The sequence below is a fragment of the Ipomoea nil genome, unplaced genomic scaffold (genome assembly GCF_001879475.1).
Source record: "Ipomoea nil cultivar Tokyo-kokei standard unplaced genomic scaffold, Asagao_1.1 scaffold2159, whole genome shotgun sequence".
Taxonomy (NCBI): Eukaryota; Viridiplantae; Streptophyta; class Magnoliopsida; order Solanales; family Convolvulaceae; genus Ipomoea; species Ipomoea nil.
This window is the reverse complement of record NW_017618587.1, coordinates 4,636,589-4,654,237: the sequence shown is the minus strand read 5'-3', so window position 1 is coordinate 4,654,237 and position 17,649 is coordinate 4,636,589. Positions and strand designations below refer to the sequence as shown.

Below are 17,649 nucleotides of genomic sequence, written 5' to 3'. Positions count from 1 at the left end.
TAGATTTGTTCTATATTTTCTTAAACATTTTTAACCCTAAGAATCTAAGCTCCACTCCCAAGGTTCGGACCTATGACCATTTATTTGAAATGGTAATTGAAATGTCATCATATTACATGATAGTTGGCTTAATCATATTATATATAATCAGTATTGTCCCGTGCGATGCACAGACTAAATATTAAAAATTTGTTTGTAATGTTAGAATAGGTAAAAAAATGTTTTTAATAATGGTATTTGAAGTACAGAAGAAGAAAACATGAACCACAATTTAATTGTTTAAAATTACATTTTTATTAAGTATATGACAAAATAATTATGATATTGTATTTACAATATTTAATTTAATAATTAAAAATAGTATGAAAAAGTTACTATATATTATTAATCGCAACTAGCGGTATACATATTTAATCTTGAGTATGTTTACTCCTAGTATGCTACCCATGCGATGCACGGAATGAATATTGGACAATATTATAATAATATTATTTATTAAAAAATACATAACCTAATATCAACATAGTTGCAATTCATATTCATATATATATATATATATATATATATATATATATATATATATATATATATATATATATATATACACACATACCATATGGTCTTGTGAAAATTACATGTTGTTAATACCAACATTTAACTATTAATATCAACATTTAATTTTCACAAGACCATATGACTTTATTATAATTAAGATTAAGATAATCATATAAAAACCAATTGCTGTTAAATCAAAGTAATTGTAGATTACTAGTATATATGTCCTTTAATGAAGGTGTGCATTCCTCAAAAAGAGAGAAATCAAATATAATCTTAGATATAAAATCACACTCCAAAATGCCATTGGAACGTAATGGATTGTCAACTTCAATATGACTGCGAAAGCCTAAGAAATCAATATTTTCCCCCCTTTTTAATTGGAATGAAGTTCGGAAGAGTAATATATAACACGTGTGATTGCAAATTAAAACAAACTCCCTTTGGCTTTGCTTACGATTCAGAACCGAAAAAATAAAATACAAAAAAATAATTATTAATTTTTTTTAAATAAGAAATAAAATTTATAATCAATAAATAAATTTTGAACTGACAATAATAAATAAATAAAAAATTGTTTGAACTGAACCGTGACCATCCGTACATATAAACAATAATTTGTTGGAGAAGAAAAAATAAATGAAATATTTAGTTTTAATGGTAAAAATGTCTATCAAACATAAAAGGAAGAAAACATGCCACTTTTAATATAACTAGGAGGCAAATGTGGATACATGAATAACTAAGAGGGAAAAAGTGTTAAAAGCATATACCTAAGGGGAAAAAGTGTCATTTATAATAAATATTTGTTAAAAAAATAATGTTTGACTAAAATTAATGAAGGTGGTGCAAATAACAATTTTTCATTTACACCACCTAAAATTTATCACACCTATTAAATAGGTGGTGCAAATAGCAATTAGTGTGGTGCAAATAGAATTCCCTTAAGAATAACATAATTAAAGCAACTCAATAACTCCCATCCCAATCGTTATTATTTTAAGAATTTTAATTTAAATTAAGACTATAATTTAATTTAATAAGAATAACATATTAAGTATGATTCAAAGACACCTACCATTTAGTAGTGGGCAATGGCTGTCGGCCTATTCGTTTGCAAAATTTGACCATCTACATTCCATTCTGCCGTCTACGAGAAGGCAATCATTAATGTGGAAAAAAAAAGTGTGTAATATATATATATATACACACACGGCGAAGTTTATTGTCCACTCACTCATCCATTTTGTCCTATGTTCGGGGTACCTATTGATCAGTGTAGGACTTCTATGGCTACGTTTTCACACTGTTCTATTAGACTGGCTCACTGTACTGTGACTCTGTCTCCCTGATTCTATTGTTGCTTTGATTCATTAATATACTGCAATGTGGTTTCTTTAAAAAAATATATATAAAGCGGCCACGTCTTCTCGTACGGTAGCTTGAAAAATACATCAATAGTGTTTGGAAAATGTACAACAACATAAAATACATCAAAAAACGCACAACACACCCAAAATAATGCACCATAACTCCCCACTCCCTAACTGTGCATTTTCGGACACTGTGTGATGCTTTTATTCATACCTAATGATGCGTTTTTGGTGATGTTTACTTAATTTGTGCATTTCCTAACACTGTTGATGCATATTTGCATAACTATTGGTGCGACCTCACTGACCGCACAGGAAGGTGCGATCGCATTTGAACTTATACACACACACACACAATTGGTGTATAGCCAAGTGCTTGACATGTTTAAGGGGCAACCCTAGCCAAATTGGTTGGGTAGTTAATTGTTAATTTGATAATCATAAGGTTCTAAATTTAACTCCTTATGAGAGTTGTTTATTGGCCTTATTGACATGTTTCATGTTTGGTCTAAAATTGACCAAAATTTGTATGACAGTACCATAGTTTGTGGGGAAAAGGGTCAAATAGGCCCTCGAACTTTAGCTTAAAAGTCAATTATACCCCTAACCTTTTTAAAGGTTCAATTACACCCATCAACAATTCATTTAAGTGCAATGAAGCCCAAAAACAAGTTAATGACCTGCTATCACAGGTCATTAGGGTTCAGGCCACCTTCTGGCGAATTTTCCGACAAAAAAAGGTGACCAGCAACCGACTCAGATTTGCCGAAAATTTCGCCGGTCACTTATTATTATTATTATTTTTTTTGCCGGAAAATTCGCCGGAAGGTGGCCTGAACCCTAATGACCAGGTCATTAATTTGTTTTTGGGCTTCATTGCACTTAAATGAATTGTTGATGGGTGTAATTGCACATTTAAAAAGTTTAGGGGCCTAATTGACTTTTAAGCTAAAGTTCGAGGGCCTATTTGACCCGTTTCTCTATTTTGTGAGCTAGATTATTTAACTTGATAAAATTAATACTTGATGACTAAATTTAAATGTTGTGTTTATAGTCAAACAAATAAATGTAAAATTACCAAGTGGCTTGTAGTCCACTGGTATCCGATTGGCCCCTTATGTGGGATGTCTTAAGTTCGAGCCTTGGTGAAGGCGTAGATAGTATATGTGGGTGTCCCCCTTCCTTTGTAAAAAAAAAAAAATAATAAATGTAAAATTGGCCACACAAGCTTTTACTATAGAGCTATGTTGCATGATGTATTACTTGCACCTAATCTATTGATTGAAGGGGTGACCCATTTTTATTTATTTTTTACATAATCAAAACAAATCACGTTGGAGTTATTCTCTCCAAAATACCCTTGAAATTTCCATTTATTATATGCAACATGTAAATATTGAGCCAAAAACAAAGGGAAAAAGAATGATAAATCATGCAATTCCTATAGAGTCACACATAGATAATCCATTTTAGAATGGATGACTACTGAAGCAAGTTGGCTTGAGACAACTTTCTTAACTACAATAATGTTATGCCAACCAAAAATGGTAAAGATGAACCAAACCAAATCAGCCTGCCACAACCAAGAGAAGTCAGACTTGTAAACACAGAAGTTTTCAACTTCACTTTTAATGCCTTCTAGTAGAAATACTCAGATTAGAAATGGAGTTATGGTGCCCGCAATATTCTCTCAAATACTGCTTACTGAACCAGTGAGCTAAGCCTATGCGGGCACCATAACTCCATTTCTTCCTTTCAAAAAGAAATGGAGTTATGGTGCCCGCACAGGCTTAGCTCACTGGTTCAGTAAGCAGTATTTGAGAGAAAAAATAGTTATAGAGGACCAGAATATTATCCACAATGACAGTAACTAAAAAACTGTGATATCCTCGTTTCCCCAGCAACCCAGATGTCAGCAGATGCGGTATCACATTCCCCCAACAACCCAGACGTCAGCAGATGCACTGCAGATTGGCTTCAAGGGCGTTGCTGACACATCTGGCCAGATCTAATGTTGGCATATGTGCAGTACTGACAAGACCAGTGACCCGAATCGTCTATGTTTTAGGAAATGCTTGATCTGGATGTGGTTCCCCTGCCCCTACTTCTGCTTCGTTTGCTGCTTAAACATCCCAGGTTTTTTGAACGTGCTGCCCTGCTGCAAGCACCTCGAGGGTCCACATCTGACAGACCATTTGCTAAAGCTCGGACAAGGTTTTTCAAAGTAATTCCGAGTGAAACTGTCATATCATTGCTTCACAAAATCAGACAGGCAGTTCAAAATTTGTATGAAGAATTTGACAGTATTCATCTTATGCCGCTTAGGTTGATACATCAAGATTGTATGATGTTCATAATTGACGTACACTTCCTCAATTGTTCCCACTGTGTCAGGGTAAATCAGATAATAAAAATGTTTAGGACATGCTTGGGAATTGGGATGTTGGGCATGCACAGTCAAACCACGTCTAAGTGCATATTCGACACATGGCTTGGATACTAAATGGCAAAATGTTCCTTGTGCCCATTTGGAATGTTGTTCAAATAGTACATGGCAAGCATATGATTTCAGAAAATGGTCTCTATGTTTCATGGTAACCAACTGATATTCTAACAATGAAATAAGTTCAACAAATATAGCAGTCCAACCATAATTTTTGTAACACATTTCTTCATAATTAAATATTGGAGATACATTCCTCAAAAAAATTAAAAATATTGGAGATACAGAAACTTATGTTGGAAATTACCTTGTCAAGTTGTCAGCCCAGCTAGCTTTGTGTGGAATTCTTTGAAGTCTTTCTATGGACCATCTGCATTAAGGTATCTTTGGGTTCCTTCTTGGCACATTGATGAAGCCGTTCTAGTCCAATCTCAGCTTCACCTAAGGGATACAAGAAAGATGCCTCAGTAGTCAGTAAAGCAAAAAACAGCGGAACTTTACAATAGAAGACCTTGTAGATACTCAAAGAATTGCCTCTTGGCACGGTCATGCTCAGGTAAGTAATATCCATATGCATAATTCCATTTTAGCACCCGTCTACATTCAACTATCTACAAATTAGGAGTGAAGCAATCAGCCAATCAGCAGAAACAAGTATTTCAGAAGAAAGTAATGGCATTCTTTATAATATGCTCCTTTTAATACCCAACTATCAATTTGGACTAAAAAGGTCCCCCAGTTATTATTATTGGACAAAAATGATCCTTTATTAGGATTCTATTAACAGGTCTATTTTTGTCAAATTCCTATCCAATTTTTGTTCTAGTTTTTGTCCCCCCAACGCCAACTAATAGAAGTAGATCAAAAGTGATCTTTTCTTCTTTTTTTTGGGTGTGTGGGGGGGTGGGGGGTGGGGGGGGTGGGGGGTGTGGTAATATAACTGAAATCAATTATAATAATATTTAGAGCTTACCTGCAGCCAAGCATCTATTATGAACCACTGTGATACAGGTTGAACTGTATCTCACTCAACTTCTCAAGCTGCACACAAAAATTGCCATGAATGTTTAAAAACTTATAATAGTCGTTAGCTCTTGAAGTTGACGTTTGATATATATCAGCTTCGTTCAAAATGGTATAGTTGGCCAATAAGATTATTTTCCTTGCCCGTGTTTGCATTTATCTTTCACCTAATCAGAACAATCACGTGGCAGGAGTAATCCTCCCCCAGAATATACATGAAATTTTCCTTTATTATATGCAGCATGTAAATATTGGGCAAAAAAAGGGAAAAAGAATGAAAGTGAAAAGAACAGAGCAACCACAAAAGTTTACTAGTATTATATAACTTTAAAAAAATGATAAATCATGTAACTTCTACATAGTCACATAGATAATCCATTTTAGAATGGATGACTACTGAAGACTACTTTCTTAACTACACTAATGTTCTACCAACCAAAAATTTAAAGATGAACCAAACCAGCTCAGCCTGCTATGACCTAGAGAATTCAGACTTGTAAACACGGAAGTTTGCAACTTCACTTTAATGACTTCTAGCAGAAATACTCAGATTAGAAATGGAGGGACAGAATACCATCCACAAGTTTGCAACTTCACTTTAATGACTTCTAGCAGAAATACTCAGATTAGAAATGGAGGGACAGAATACCATCCACATTGACAGTAACCGACGAACTGTTAATTGTGCCTTCTCTACTAAAACAATCGATTCTAATGAATGTATTTTCTGCCGAGGATTCATGAGAATGAATAATTATATGCATCAGATCCTTTAAGATACTGAAAAGCTGAGAAAAGATTCACAGAGAATGTATGTCATGCTGACACCAAAATGATCAGATTAGTAGTTCCTACTCATCAGTCATCACCAGTAGTCTCCACAGGAGCACCTTCCATTTTTGAACCGATGAAATCTGCTGTCATCTTTGATAACAAATTCTCGGTCTGTAACCATGGCTATGAGTTTAATTGCATTATGGCAATCATTGCATATTCTATGGCTCTGTACCAGTTGTAATGGACTGCCACTTGGGGTGTTTATAAGGCCAAAAGAAATTGCTAACCTTTCACTGTGATAAGGTAGTAATTTTTGCTCACTCTCATCCACATCAGGAAGCAAAGTCCTTTCCTTGGCAACATAACCGTGCTTTGATATCTCAAGCATCAAATTATCTAGATTCTCATATATCTCCTTGGTTTGGGCGTGGTGCTTGTCTGCAGAGTAAAAAACTACTTGCTGCTTCTGAATCTCTATCCAGGTACATGCAGGCATCATTCTCAAACCTTTTCGTTTCAGTGTCTGAACAACAGCTGCCGCTTCTTCTAGCTTCCCCAGACTATTATAGATGTTCAAAAGCACTATATAGTTGCTAAGTTTTTTAGGTTCCAAATCATAAAGCCTCTCGGCTGCTAATTTTCCAAGAACAGAATTCTCGTGGACTCTGCAGGCCGTCAATAAGGCAGCCCACATGTTCAATGATGGCCTATAGGGAACATCTCTTAACAATGAACAGGCTTCATCCAAAAGCCCTTCTCGGCCTAGCAGTTCAATCATACATGCATAGTGCATTTGCCGAGGCTTTACCTTGTAGTCTCTTCTCATCGAGTCAAATATCTCCCATCCCAAATCTGTCAAACCAGAATAGCTACAAGCAGATAAAACAGCTAGGAAAGTAACATGATTGGGAACCATTCCTTCATAACCCATTTTATCAAATAACTCAACAGCCTCAACTCCCCTCCCCTGTTTACCATATCCAGCTATCAAGGCATTCCAAGATATGATATTCTTTTTTGGCATCTTGTTAAAAACATTCCTCGCATCTTCTATCCTGCCCCATTTGCTATAGAAATCAATAAGTGCTGTATTGGCTATTATATCTGACCCAAAGCCATGACGAACCAGCCCAGCATGAGCTTGCTTGGCATGCTCTACTGAAGCCAACCTTGTGCAAACTCGTAAAACAATTGTAAATGTGGCACTTGACATCTGAACTCCAGCTTCTTGCATTTCATCGTACAGACACAAAGCCTCCTCGCTATATCCATTAAAAGCATAGCCAGCAATGATAGTATTCCATCCAACTGAGGTCTTCTCCGGCATTTCATCAAACACAAACTGAGCATCTTCTATGCTGCCACACTTGCTGTACATATTAATCAAAGAACAGGATATGAATACGTCATCAGCAAGGCCCAACTTCACAGCAAAACAATGCAATTGTTCTCCTGCAGAAATGAGCTCCAAACCCGCAGCTGCTACAATCATGGGGGAAATCAGTCGAGGCCCAGCGTCAGAGTAATCCGACTTCCTTATAAACAACTGGAAGGCCTCTACATAATCGCCCGATTCCACAAGCCCGGCAACCATTTTGTTCCAAGAAACATAGTTTTTTTGGGGCATTTCTTCGAATAACTGCCGAGCATCTAACATCAACCCACATCTCACATGCATCAGCAATATCCTGTTACTCATATACATATCAGGTCGAAACCCAGACCTAACAATATGATCATACACTCTCTTGGCGCCTCTAATCGACCTCAACTCCATACAAGCATTGATCAATGCATCGTAGGTAATCACACCAACGTCAAGGTCACCCGCGCAATACAAAATGTCGAAGAATTCGAGTGCTTCGCGGTACCTTTTGTGCGAAACCAGCTTCTCAATCTCCTCACAGATGCTGGATCTCAAATCCTCCCTTGGAGTCTCATCGCCACGAAGTTCTTTGCTCAAAACATCCTCCATCTTGGACGACGGCTTCGGTTTGGGTATAGGTATAGGACGGGGTGGTCTAACCAACCCGGGCTCCACAAATGAGCATTTAATCCGGGAAAACAAGCTCCGGTGCCGGTGCTTTTTATCACTGTTCACCGATAACTGCCCGGAGAGTCGAAGCTTTTCTCTCAAAGCGTTGGGCTCCGCCAAAGAACGCGCATATCCACAGCCGCTCTGGAGCTGATCCAGAGGCAGCGAGATATTCATGACCGGAAGAAGAACAAAGAAAAACTCTGCTAAAGCGCAGAATTAAACAAAAGCTACCTCCACCTCAATTGCAATGAGACTATAAACTCTTCAAGTTAACGGAGTATTGGATCAAGATGTCGCGCGTGGGAGCAGCAAAACGCACAGCCTGGCTCCTCGCCGGCGGGATAGGAATGGCGGCGGGTTTGATAGTTTTATACGGAGGAGGACGGTGATTCGCAGCTCCAGAGTTGTCGGGGGATATATCTATGATCTATCAAAGGTGTTTGTTGACAGATTCAGGGCGGGGAAACTTTGGAAGATCCGCTAAATTTCCTCGATTTTACCGTTAATTGTACACAAGTCCCTCAGTTATAGATATAGAGGCGATTTAGTCCTTATTCATTTTTATTTGTACACTTTAGCCCTCTATTATTTTATTTTGTGGTCTTTGAAGGTGATTTTTATTTTTTATCAATAAATTCTTATGATATAGTGGAATTCCCTCGCTTTAATCAAATAATTAAATATTATTTGGGACAATTCCAACCAAATTTTGTAGCCTTTTGGCTTAGTATTTAGTAATCACACAATTACGGACTGTCTGTTTATACTGTTTTACTTGATAATCACAAAATTACAAATTACACTTCTACCGAAGAAGCATATTAGCCTTTTTGATAGTTAATCAACTATGACAATCTAGATTAGTTTAACTCATTATGATCCTTTGTCGGCTAACATCATTAGCGAGTTTATTTAGTGTACAGTGTACACCCTTAATCATTTAAAGTTAAAATGTATTTACAAAATTAATAGAGATAAAATCATTTATATTATTGTTATATAGGGTTTTAAAAAAAAATCAATTTATTTGTTTTCAAAACTTAATTGTCTAACTGGATTATGAACTAGAATCATGGAAAAGTATGAAGCGCCAGCCTATAAGAATATGTAACATTGACTAGGTCCTGATAGTGGTTTCGAGTTTTCTCGTTATTCAAAAAGAAATTTACAAGTTTCCCTTAATCTTAATATTCTAATTTATCTGATTTATGGGACTATATTTAATACAAATTGGATAACTAATTGAGTGGATATATGTCATAAATGTATTAATTTCATAATTTAATTCCAAATTCTTATTTCAAGATCATTTTTGGTAATTAAATTATATATTTTGTTAAGTTTATCTATAACAGTTTTTGTTTAACATTGTTCCCAAAAGGTTAAATCTGATAACTCAGATAAACATAGACTAAGCTGAGCATTGGTGAGACTCGATCCGAGTCACTGTTCTCAAACTTCAACCTTGTGACCAATTGAGCTGCCCATGCGGGTAATTTTTGTTAAACATCTTAATATACTAAGACAGTTTTTAACATACAGAGAGAGAATAATACCTCAGGTACAAACTGGAGAACGAAAAGTACAACAAATTCTGCTATTGTTACTGTCTAATTGCAGTAGCTTAAAGAAAGATTACACTCTGCTTGGTTCTTATCTTGAATGGTCTCTAAATATACTGAATTCATCACAAACAATGCTACAACAGCCTTTATACAACATTACACCATTACTTCTAACTGTCTATTTTCTCCCTTATTTTACAAGATCTAGAGATTCTTGCCTTCACAAATCCAGAGCACGACGCACAAACCATATTGCGTTCTAAAAGATTTTCACCTCACACTTCCATGTGCCCCTGCATGCGAAGGAACTCTCGCTCAGGCATTTTATGAGTTGGTTTTCAAGAATTTGTGAAAATGCTGCAATGTTTACCTAGGTGGCAAGAAATTTTGTCCTCAGGTATGTCTGGAAGCCTCATCATGCAACTGTGTAGGTCTTACGTTCGGTTCTTCCTGCCAATGTGAGTGAAAACCGCGTTACAAGACATTACACTCAAGCAGTGCATAGGTTCAACATCACCCCCCCCCCCCCCCCCCCCCCCCCCCCCCCCCCCCCCTTTATTTTGACATAGGTTACCACACAAGTGTTTGTATCCTTTGTAGTTTGTACTAAGACAGATATATCACAAAACATAATTTTATTTTTTTTTCAGATATAATCAGATAAGCTAATTCAGTTCCTTTTATATTCTAATACCTTCTAGCTCCTAGCTCAAATAATATAAAATTAAATTAAAAACTACATGCATCCAGTATATAAATTCACATGAAGTATGCCATAAGAATATATATTGTTCAATATCAGATGATAATCAGCTTTCTTTTGTAGGAACAGCACTAGTTATAAAGGGAACTCACCCGAATGCCATATGGGTAATTTGGGGTTCGGAAGAAGTCCATTTGGCCCTGCAGCCGTAAACAGAAAGTGTATTGGTATTACAATTGTAACTTACCTATCAAAAAAACGCATGTATATCTCGATTTAAAAGCATAACCACAGGCACTAAAAATGTTATATACCAGCCCATGCATTGTAGGTTGAGTCCCATAATAGCCATCATGTGTGGGTGCGATAGAGTTTAACTGTCCCTATGGAGAAACAAAATCATAATCATTACTCTGTTTGTTTTATATGATAAATCAGACTAGCCATGATTTAGATATGACATACTAGCCCCTGAATAGGTTGCTGGTTTCCATAGTAGTTGTCACGAGTTGGTGCCATCAAGTTCAACTGTACCTGGAAAAATTAATGGCCAAGTTTAGAACAGAACTACATGTTTTAAGTGTGACCCAAATTATAGCAGACCATACCATGCCTTGTAGACCATGTTGTGGGCCAAAATAACCATCCAGAGTTACTGGTCTAGAGCTTAATTTATCCTACAAAAGCAAATAAGTTTGATTAAAACATATGAACAAGTTAAATTTTAAGTTCTAATGAATATTTTATGAGATGGCATTAAACTTTTGCATTTAGCAAGAATCAAATAAAACAAACCATTTGTTGCAGATTTTCTGGTGCTCCTACAGCCATAACATCTGGTTCAGAGTTTGCCTGTGCATAGAAGAGGAAGTACACATGTCAGCAAACCACATAATAAGTTACCTCATACTCTATATACAAATATACAATATTTCAGAACGGACCTTTCTTTTTTTAGTAGGGTTATTTTTCTTCTTATTCATCTTATTCATGCTTCTACTTTGGTTATCTTCTTCTATGCATAGAAGACCCGGAGTAGATGTAGTACCAGCATCAACAAGATTCTTATTTGAGCTGTTAGCATCCACACAATTCCCCAAAGTTTCATCAAGTGAGCGAAAAGCAAATCTGTAACTTTCTTGAGATAAAGATCCTTCTTCAGCCAATCTCATTGCTTGCTGACATAGATAATTGTATCTTTGAACCCTAGACTGCACACCTTCAGATCCATCTATCACAGGGAATCTGACCTTGGCATCTTTTGTCCATCGTTTCAAGATATATTGTGGTGGAATGGTAGAAATGCCACCTATTTGAAGAACAACCATCGCATGTCTACAAAGAAAGCCTTTATACTCAAACATGTGGCACATACAGGATACTTCTGACTTATGCCCATTCCAGGTTACCGTGAATTCTTGACTCTTTTCAAAATCTTGAATTATAAAAGTTACAGCTGTCTCATCTCGCTTCTCATCTTTGGGAATACAGGCAACTGCAGCTACAACTTCAACTTGAAATTTCTTAAATACAGCATGTGTGTACACCCCTGCCACATGCTTCTCAAATGGTGATGGAGACTTCAAAGCAGGCTGTTTGTTCCATGTATCAGAATCTGCCTTTGCTTCCTCTTCATACCTATCTTGTAAGATAGCTTCATACAGTTTTACAAACTCCTGGATGGTGGTCTTCCTATGCACATATTTGTCAAAGAAAGAGTTCAAACTCTCAGATCGCAGAGCTGTAGACATACCAGCTAAAAATGCATTCTTCATGAATGTAGGTACCCATTTCGTCCGGTCCTCATACAGCGACATCATCAATTCATTTTCTCCAAGTTCAAACTTTTGAACCAGGTTTTGCCAACTCTTTTCAAATTCCTCATCTGTCCATGACCTGTAAATGCAATTTTCAAACTCTGCCATGAATTCCTCACTCTGCTTAATGATATGATTAAGATTTTCAGAGACCTTTCCAAGTACATGCCACTGACAAAAGAAATGGAGGGTTGATGGCATGATTTCTGAAACGACTGACTTCATGACCATTTCTTGGTCAGTGATTATGATTTTGGGAGCTTGATCACCCATTGCCTTTAGCCATGTCCGCATCACCCAAGAAAATGTTTCTGAACTTTCATCAGACAGTAAAGCACATCCAAGCAACATGAACTGATAGTGCTGGTTCACCCCAATAAAAAGTGCTAGCGGCATTTTATACTTGTTTCTAAGATAGGTAGTGTCAAAAGACACAACATCACTGAAATTCGCATAATCATGTCTACTTTTTGCATCAGTCCAGAACAAATTCTTTAAACGGTGATCCTCACTTACATCTATGGCATAAAAGAAGTTGGAATTCATACTCTGCATCTGAATAAAGAATTCAAGCAAAATATTTGCCTCACCCGCTTCCATAGCCAAATTCCGAACTTTATCAGATGGACTTCTGGAGTCATGTTTTAGACCAACAACATTTTTGTATTCAGCAAATTGTCTTGCCATTGCAGCATACATCCTCTTAGTCTGTTCACTGACAGCTTGGGCAGGCATAAGTTCATGGTTATGCTCTTTCTCAAATCTGTGAATAATCCATTTCCCATCAGGTCTACGCTTAACATGCATGCTTGCTTTGCAGTCGGTCTTTGCACATGCTCGTCGACCAGTGGCATTTTCTTGATCCTGCTTACTTCCCTGTCTACTACGTGGGCGGTTTGCAGGTTTCTCATATTCACGCTTAGTACCATATCTAGAACATGCAAATTTAGCATCAATGAACTCTCTTGATGTCTTTGAACGACGGCTGTTTTGTATTGCAGTGTTAAATCCCATGGACCTGGCATATTCTTGATAGTAGGCATATGCCTCCCCATGTGATTCAAATTCCATACCAGCAAGTGGCTCAAGATTTACATCCTCTTTAAATTCTCCCATATCGCCCATGGGAGAGTTCATCTCCCCTCCATCTTCAACATGTATTTTCTCTTCAATGTCCATATCTCCACCCACTTCGACACCATCGAGTTTCTCTTCATGATCAAGCAAGTTAACAATACCATTTGTTTCTTCTTCTTCTTTATCATGATCTCCTGAAGGTAATCTAAGATCGATATCCATGTTGACAACCAACTATTGGCTTTCTATCTAAGTTATGCAGACCTGAAATCAAAAACAAAACAAAAAAGTTATTGAAGCAGTTGCATCCAGAGTTGGATTTAATAGTCATACTTATGTACATGTACATATTCAACAACTGAAATAAAATTAAAAAAAGATACCAGTCGCAAGGAGTAAACTTCAAACGTAATATTTAAAATAAATAATAAAGTAAATAAAAAGAGAGAAGAAGAAGCTATACACACACATCCATTCTGAGCTGGTCAAGAACAAGATTATTATCACCCTATATCATCCCAAATTAAGTGCATTGAAAAAATAAGATAAAATAAAGAAACTACATTAACATGATAGGAGTTATCTATGTTTAAATAAAGAAAGTAGATAAACATAGTATGAATTATCATCAATCCAGTGCATTTTAAAAAATAATGTACATTAAGTATGTTCTTCCACATGTTAAACATAAATTGTTTACACAAATATAATCATGGGTCTATGTAATTTCAAATTCTGTAATGATAATTCTCCTCACATTCTTTGTCATTTCATCCCTCATTATGTCATACTTTTACACCAGAATAAAACAAAAACGGCACTCTAGAACATTACTGAAATTTAAACCAATATTTGGATGAGCAGTCCCAACTCCCAAGCTTCCATTAAACATCTTATCATGCGTCACACCAAGGAGACATGCCTTAAAACTGAAAGCTGTAAAAAAAAAAAAAAAACTTGCAGCACAAACAAATACAAATTGCTATCAGTATGAAATGATGGTGCCCAGAACCCAGCAGAATGGTACTTAACAAATAAATATTCCTGACAGGTTCCACAACAGCACTCAAAATGAGAAAGAATTTTCCAATTAGAAAGCTGACGCTACATATGCTCTACATTCTATAATTCAAACTTGTAGAGGAAATATTGAGCACCCTCCACCCAACAGGCCTCCATCTTCCACTGGCTTTTCTGTGATGCCAATAACACGAATAAAGCTCCATTAATAGTTGCCAATCCCCTATGCCTGAATCATTTAATATGGTTGATTTAGACTAATCTAAATGGCATATTGGTTTACAATCTGTAATAAGTTAATTGTTAATCTCTTGTTTCCATATACTCCATAAGTCACACTAATAATCTTCAATAGTGACCTAAAGCAATCATTCTCATCCATTACTGTCTAAAATAAAGAATCCCGTTCTATATTGCTCACATTTGTTATACTTTTTTTTTTTTTAAGATATGCAGGGATGAAGGAAACCCCTTATAGCTAAGTGGTGGTCAGGTGGCATACCGATGCTTACTAATGGGTTGCAAAATGTAATGCATTTTACTAATAGGTTTCAGTTGTGAACCTTGTTACGGAGTATAAAGCATAAAGGGCAGCCCACACCCCACAAAAGAGTGTCGAGGAAAACAGCAGAAAGGGAAGCAAAACCATAAAAGGAACCATTATGTTCTGATGCCTATCAGCTAGATAAAAACAGAAGCATTTTAAGTTACACTCCTCTATTTATATTAAATGATTGTACTTATGATGTTTCAGATCGTAAAAATGGCTGTCATCCATTTGCATAAAGCTCCAATCAAAGTCACAGTTGAGCTCAAGAGCACTATCATCTTAGGTTATAAAAAGAACAACTTCCTTGCACCAAGTGGAAAAGGCCTTTACTTACTAACACTATTGAAGTGTGAAATTGAAGTGCTCATAATAATTGAAACTATTGATTGGCATACTCAATCAACAAGCCAGCTTACACCAAGATTTATTGAGTACAATACATATATACACCAGTGTTTTCCCTGTTCAAATCATGTTCACAGGAATCTCCTGCCACCACCCCAATCCACATGTAGGGACTTAAAATCTCAACAGGTCATCAGACAGACTAATCAAGCCCTACATTTTTATCATCACCCACTATGCATTTGTACATTCAAACTCAATCAGTAGCCCCCAACACAAGAACACAGCAAATATTCTTGTTTGCTCAATTCTCAAGTTGTAGAAGGGAATACGGAAGCTCAATTCTAGGTGCAGGACTGCGGCGCTTGAATATAATTATCGAATTAAAAAAAAAAAAAACTGAATTTGCCGAATTTCCCTATAATGAGCTCAGAAACAGTCTAGAGTAACAAAACACTGCTACTCCAAATAGCAGCTAAGAGTGGGAGGGGAAAAGTGCATATCAGAGAGCAGAAACGAATGCAATTAACAAGCAGAAGCTAAACAATGGCAATCTTTATAGACAGAGAGTACGAGAAGAAGGAAGAGAGAGAAAGAGAGAGAGAGGATGAAGTGGCGGCGATATACCTGTAATCTAAACTCAGGAGCGTCTGGTGTATGTATATGTTGTATCTATGTTTTCTCACGCACCTCCACTCGATCTGCAAACTGGAATTTCACGCGAGGGTCTCTGGCGAGTGGACTGGAATTTTTCCCCCCTTGGCTTCTGCTAAATTAGGGTTTGTTTGTTGTTCTTCTTCCTCGCAGCTGCTCTTCACTCGCCCCCTTTTCGTCACTCGCTGGTGAATCCGCCGCGCGTGACCGCCCTCTCCGCCTCCTCTTCGTTCGTCCCCTTCTCGGCCTTGCGGTCAACGATGAAAACCAAGCGCCTCTCTATCGCGCGTTTATTTCTTGCCACTCTCCATATATGGTTGACGAGACGTGCTTTTGGGTTATTGATTTGCGTTGCGTGACGCACCTGCTTATGCCCACGCGAGCCGCTTCAACATGAATCACACGCTCCCATTTAATTCGGATTCATCTTCAGTTAATCAAGGTTTATACTTTTTATTTTGTCTTATTGGCAAAAAAAACTCAAACAATTATACTCTATAATAAATAACTAGTAATTCACCCGCGCGATACACAGGGAAAAAATTATGTTATTATAAATATAAATAAAAAATAAAAAAATAAAAATATTTTAAATTGTTTAATATAATAATATTTTTGAGCTTCCATTGGTCAAGTATTTATTATTTTTATAGAATACAAAATTATAATTAAAATTTTGTATAGTTAATATAATCTCTAATTATGTACATATTCAAATAAACTTATAGACAGAATTTAGACAGAATTTACATAATTATATTGATTTATTCTTAATTGTATTTCATTTATATTATAATTTTCACAATACGAATAATAACTAAGATAATTACATTTAGAAAGTAAATTTCAAATTTTGTATGAGTAAATTTAAACTCTAATTGAACACATTTTTTATATGATTATATAATATATTTTAAATTGTTTAATATAATTATATTTTTGAGCTTCCATTGGTCAAGTATTTATTATTTTTATAGAATACAAAATTATAATTAAAATTTTGTATGGTTAATATAATCTCTAATTATGTACATATTCAAATAAACTTATAGAGAGAATTTACATAATTACATTGATTTATTCTTAATTGTATTTCATCTATATTATAATTTTCACAATACGAATAATAACTAAGATAATTACATTTAGAAAGCAAATTTCAAATTTTGTATGAGTAAATTTAAACTCTAATTGAACACATTTTTTTATATGATTATATAATATATTCTTTATGCACATGACATTCCATAAACTCAAATGTCATTTTATAAGTCCAAGACCACTTTTTGTTGAGATAATTCAAATGTATTTTTTTTTTCTTTTAAAAGTCCTAAGTTTAGACATCCAGAAAAACATTAAAGACACATACGATATATACATTTATGTATATTTAAATTTTTATTTATGGCTTAAATGATTTTTTTTTTTAATTCTGAAGTACAATAATTGACCCACGGCCCGCAACATTTGCTTTCTTCATCCCTTCTCGCTTCTGCCATTTCTTTGAAGCATTTGAGATGGAGAAAAATTATATGTAGAGGCTTGCATTAATTGCACTGTTTCAGATATTGAATAGACTTTCATCGAAAATTTAATTAATATTGTAATCCCAAGAACCACCATAAATAACAAAAGCATATCGAATAGACTTTCATTGTAAAGCCAGAGATTTAACTAATATTTCACCGTTTCATATTTTCTATTAATCG

At 35.7% G+C, this 17,649-nt stretch overlaps 2 protein-coding genes across 5 annotated transcripts; both read right to left on the bottom strand.

Moving 5' to 3' along the window:
• Nucleotides 1-5,682: 5,682 nt before the first annotated feature.
• On the bottom strand, nucleotides 5,683-8,720 carry LOC109149258 (pentatricopeptide repeat-containing protein At5g50390, chloroplastic). Its single transcript, XM_019296919.1, has one exon. The coding sequence runs from the start codon at nucleotides 8,381-8,383 to the stop codon at nucleotides 6,260-6,262; it is 2,124 nt and encodes a 707-aa protein (XP_019152464.1). The 5' UTR covers nucleotides 8,384-8,720; the 3' UTR covers nucleotides 5,683-6,259.
• A 1,026-nt stretch (nucleotides 8,721-9,746) lies between these two features.
• On the bottom strand, nucleotides 9,747-16,269 carry LOC109149703 (protein FAR-RED ELONGATED HYPOCOTYL 3). 4 transcript variants are annotated; one of them, XM_019297630.1, is made up of 9 exons: nucleotides 15,914-16,269; nucleotides 11,422-13,635; nucleotides 11,273-11,329; nucleotides 11,086-11,154; nucleotides 10,943-11,011; nucleotides 10,792-10,860; nucleotides 10,630-10,677; nucleotides 10,145-10,224; nucleotides 9,747-10,067 (listed from the first exon to the last, which is right to left on the bottom strand). In XM_019297630.1, exons 2-8 carry the CDS (start codon nucleotides 13,591-13,593, stop codon nucleotides 10,168-10,170), a joined length of 2,541 nt encoding a protein of 846 aa, XP_019153175.1. In that variant the 5' UTR covers nucleotides 13,594-13,635; nucleotides 15,914-16,269; the 3' UTR covers nucleotides 9,747-10,067; nucleotides 10,145-10,167. The 4 variants fall into 4 exon arrangements, with proteins under 4 accessions (XP_019153175.1, XP_019153179.1, XP_019153178.1 ...); XM_019297634.1 differs by lacking the exon at nucleotides 15,914-16,269 and adding an exon at nucleotides 15,136-15,893; XM_019297633.1 differs by lacking the exon at nucleotides 15,914-16,269 and adding an exon at nucleotides 14,129-14,214.
• Between the last annotated feature and the right edge of the window lie 1,380 nt (nucleotides 16,270-17,649).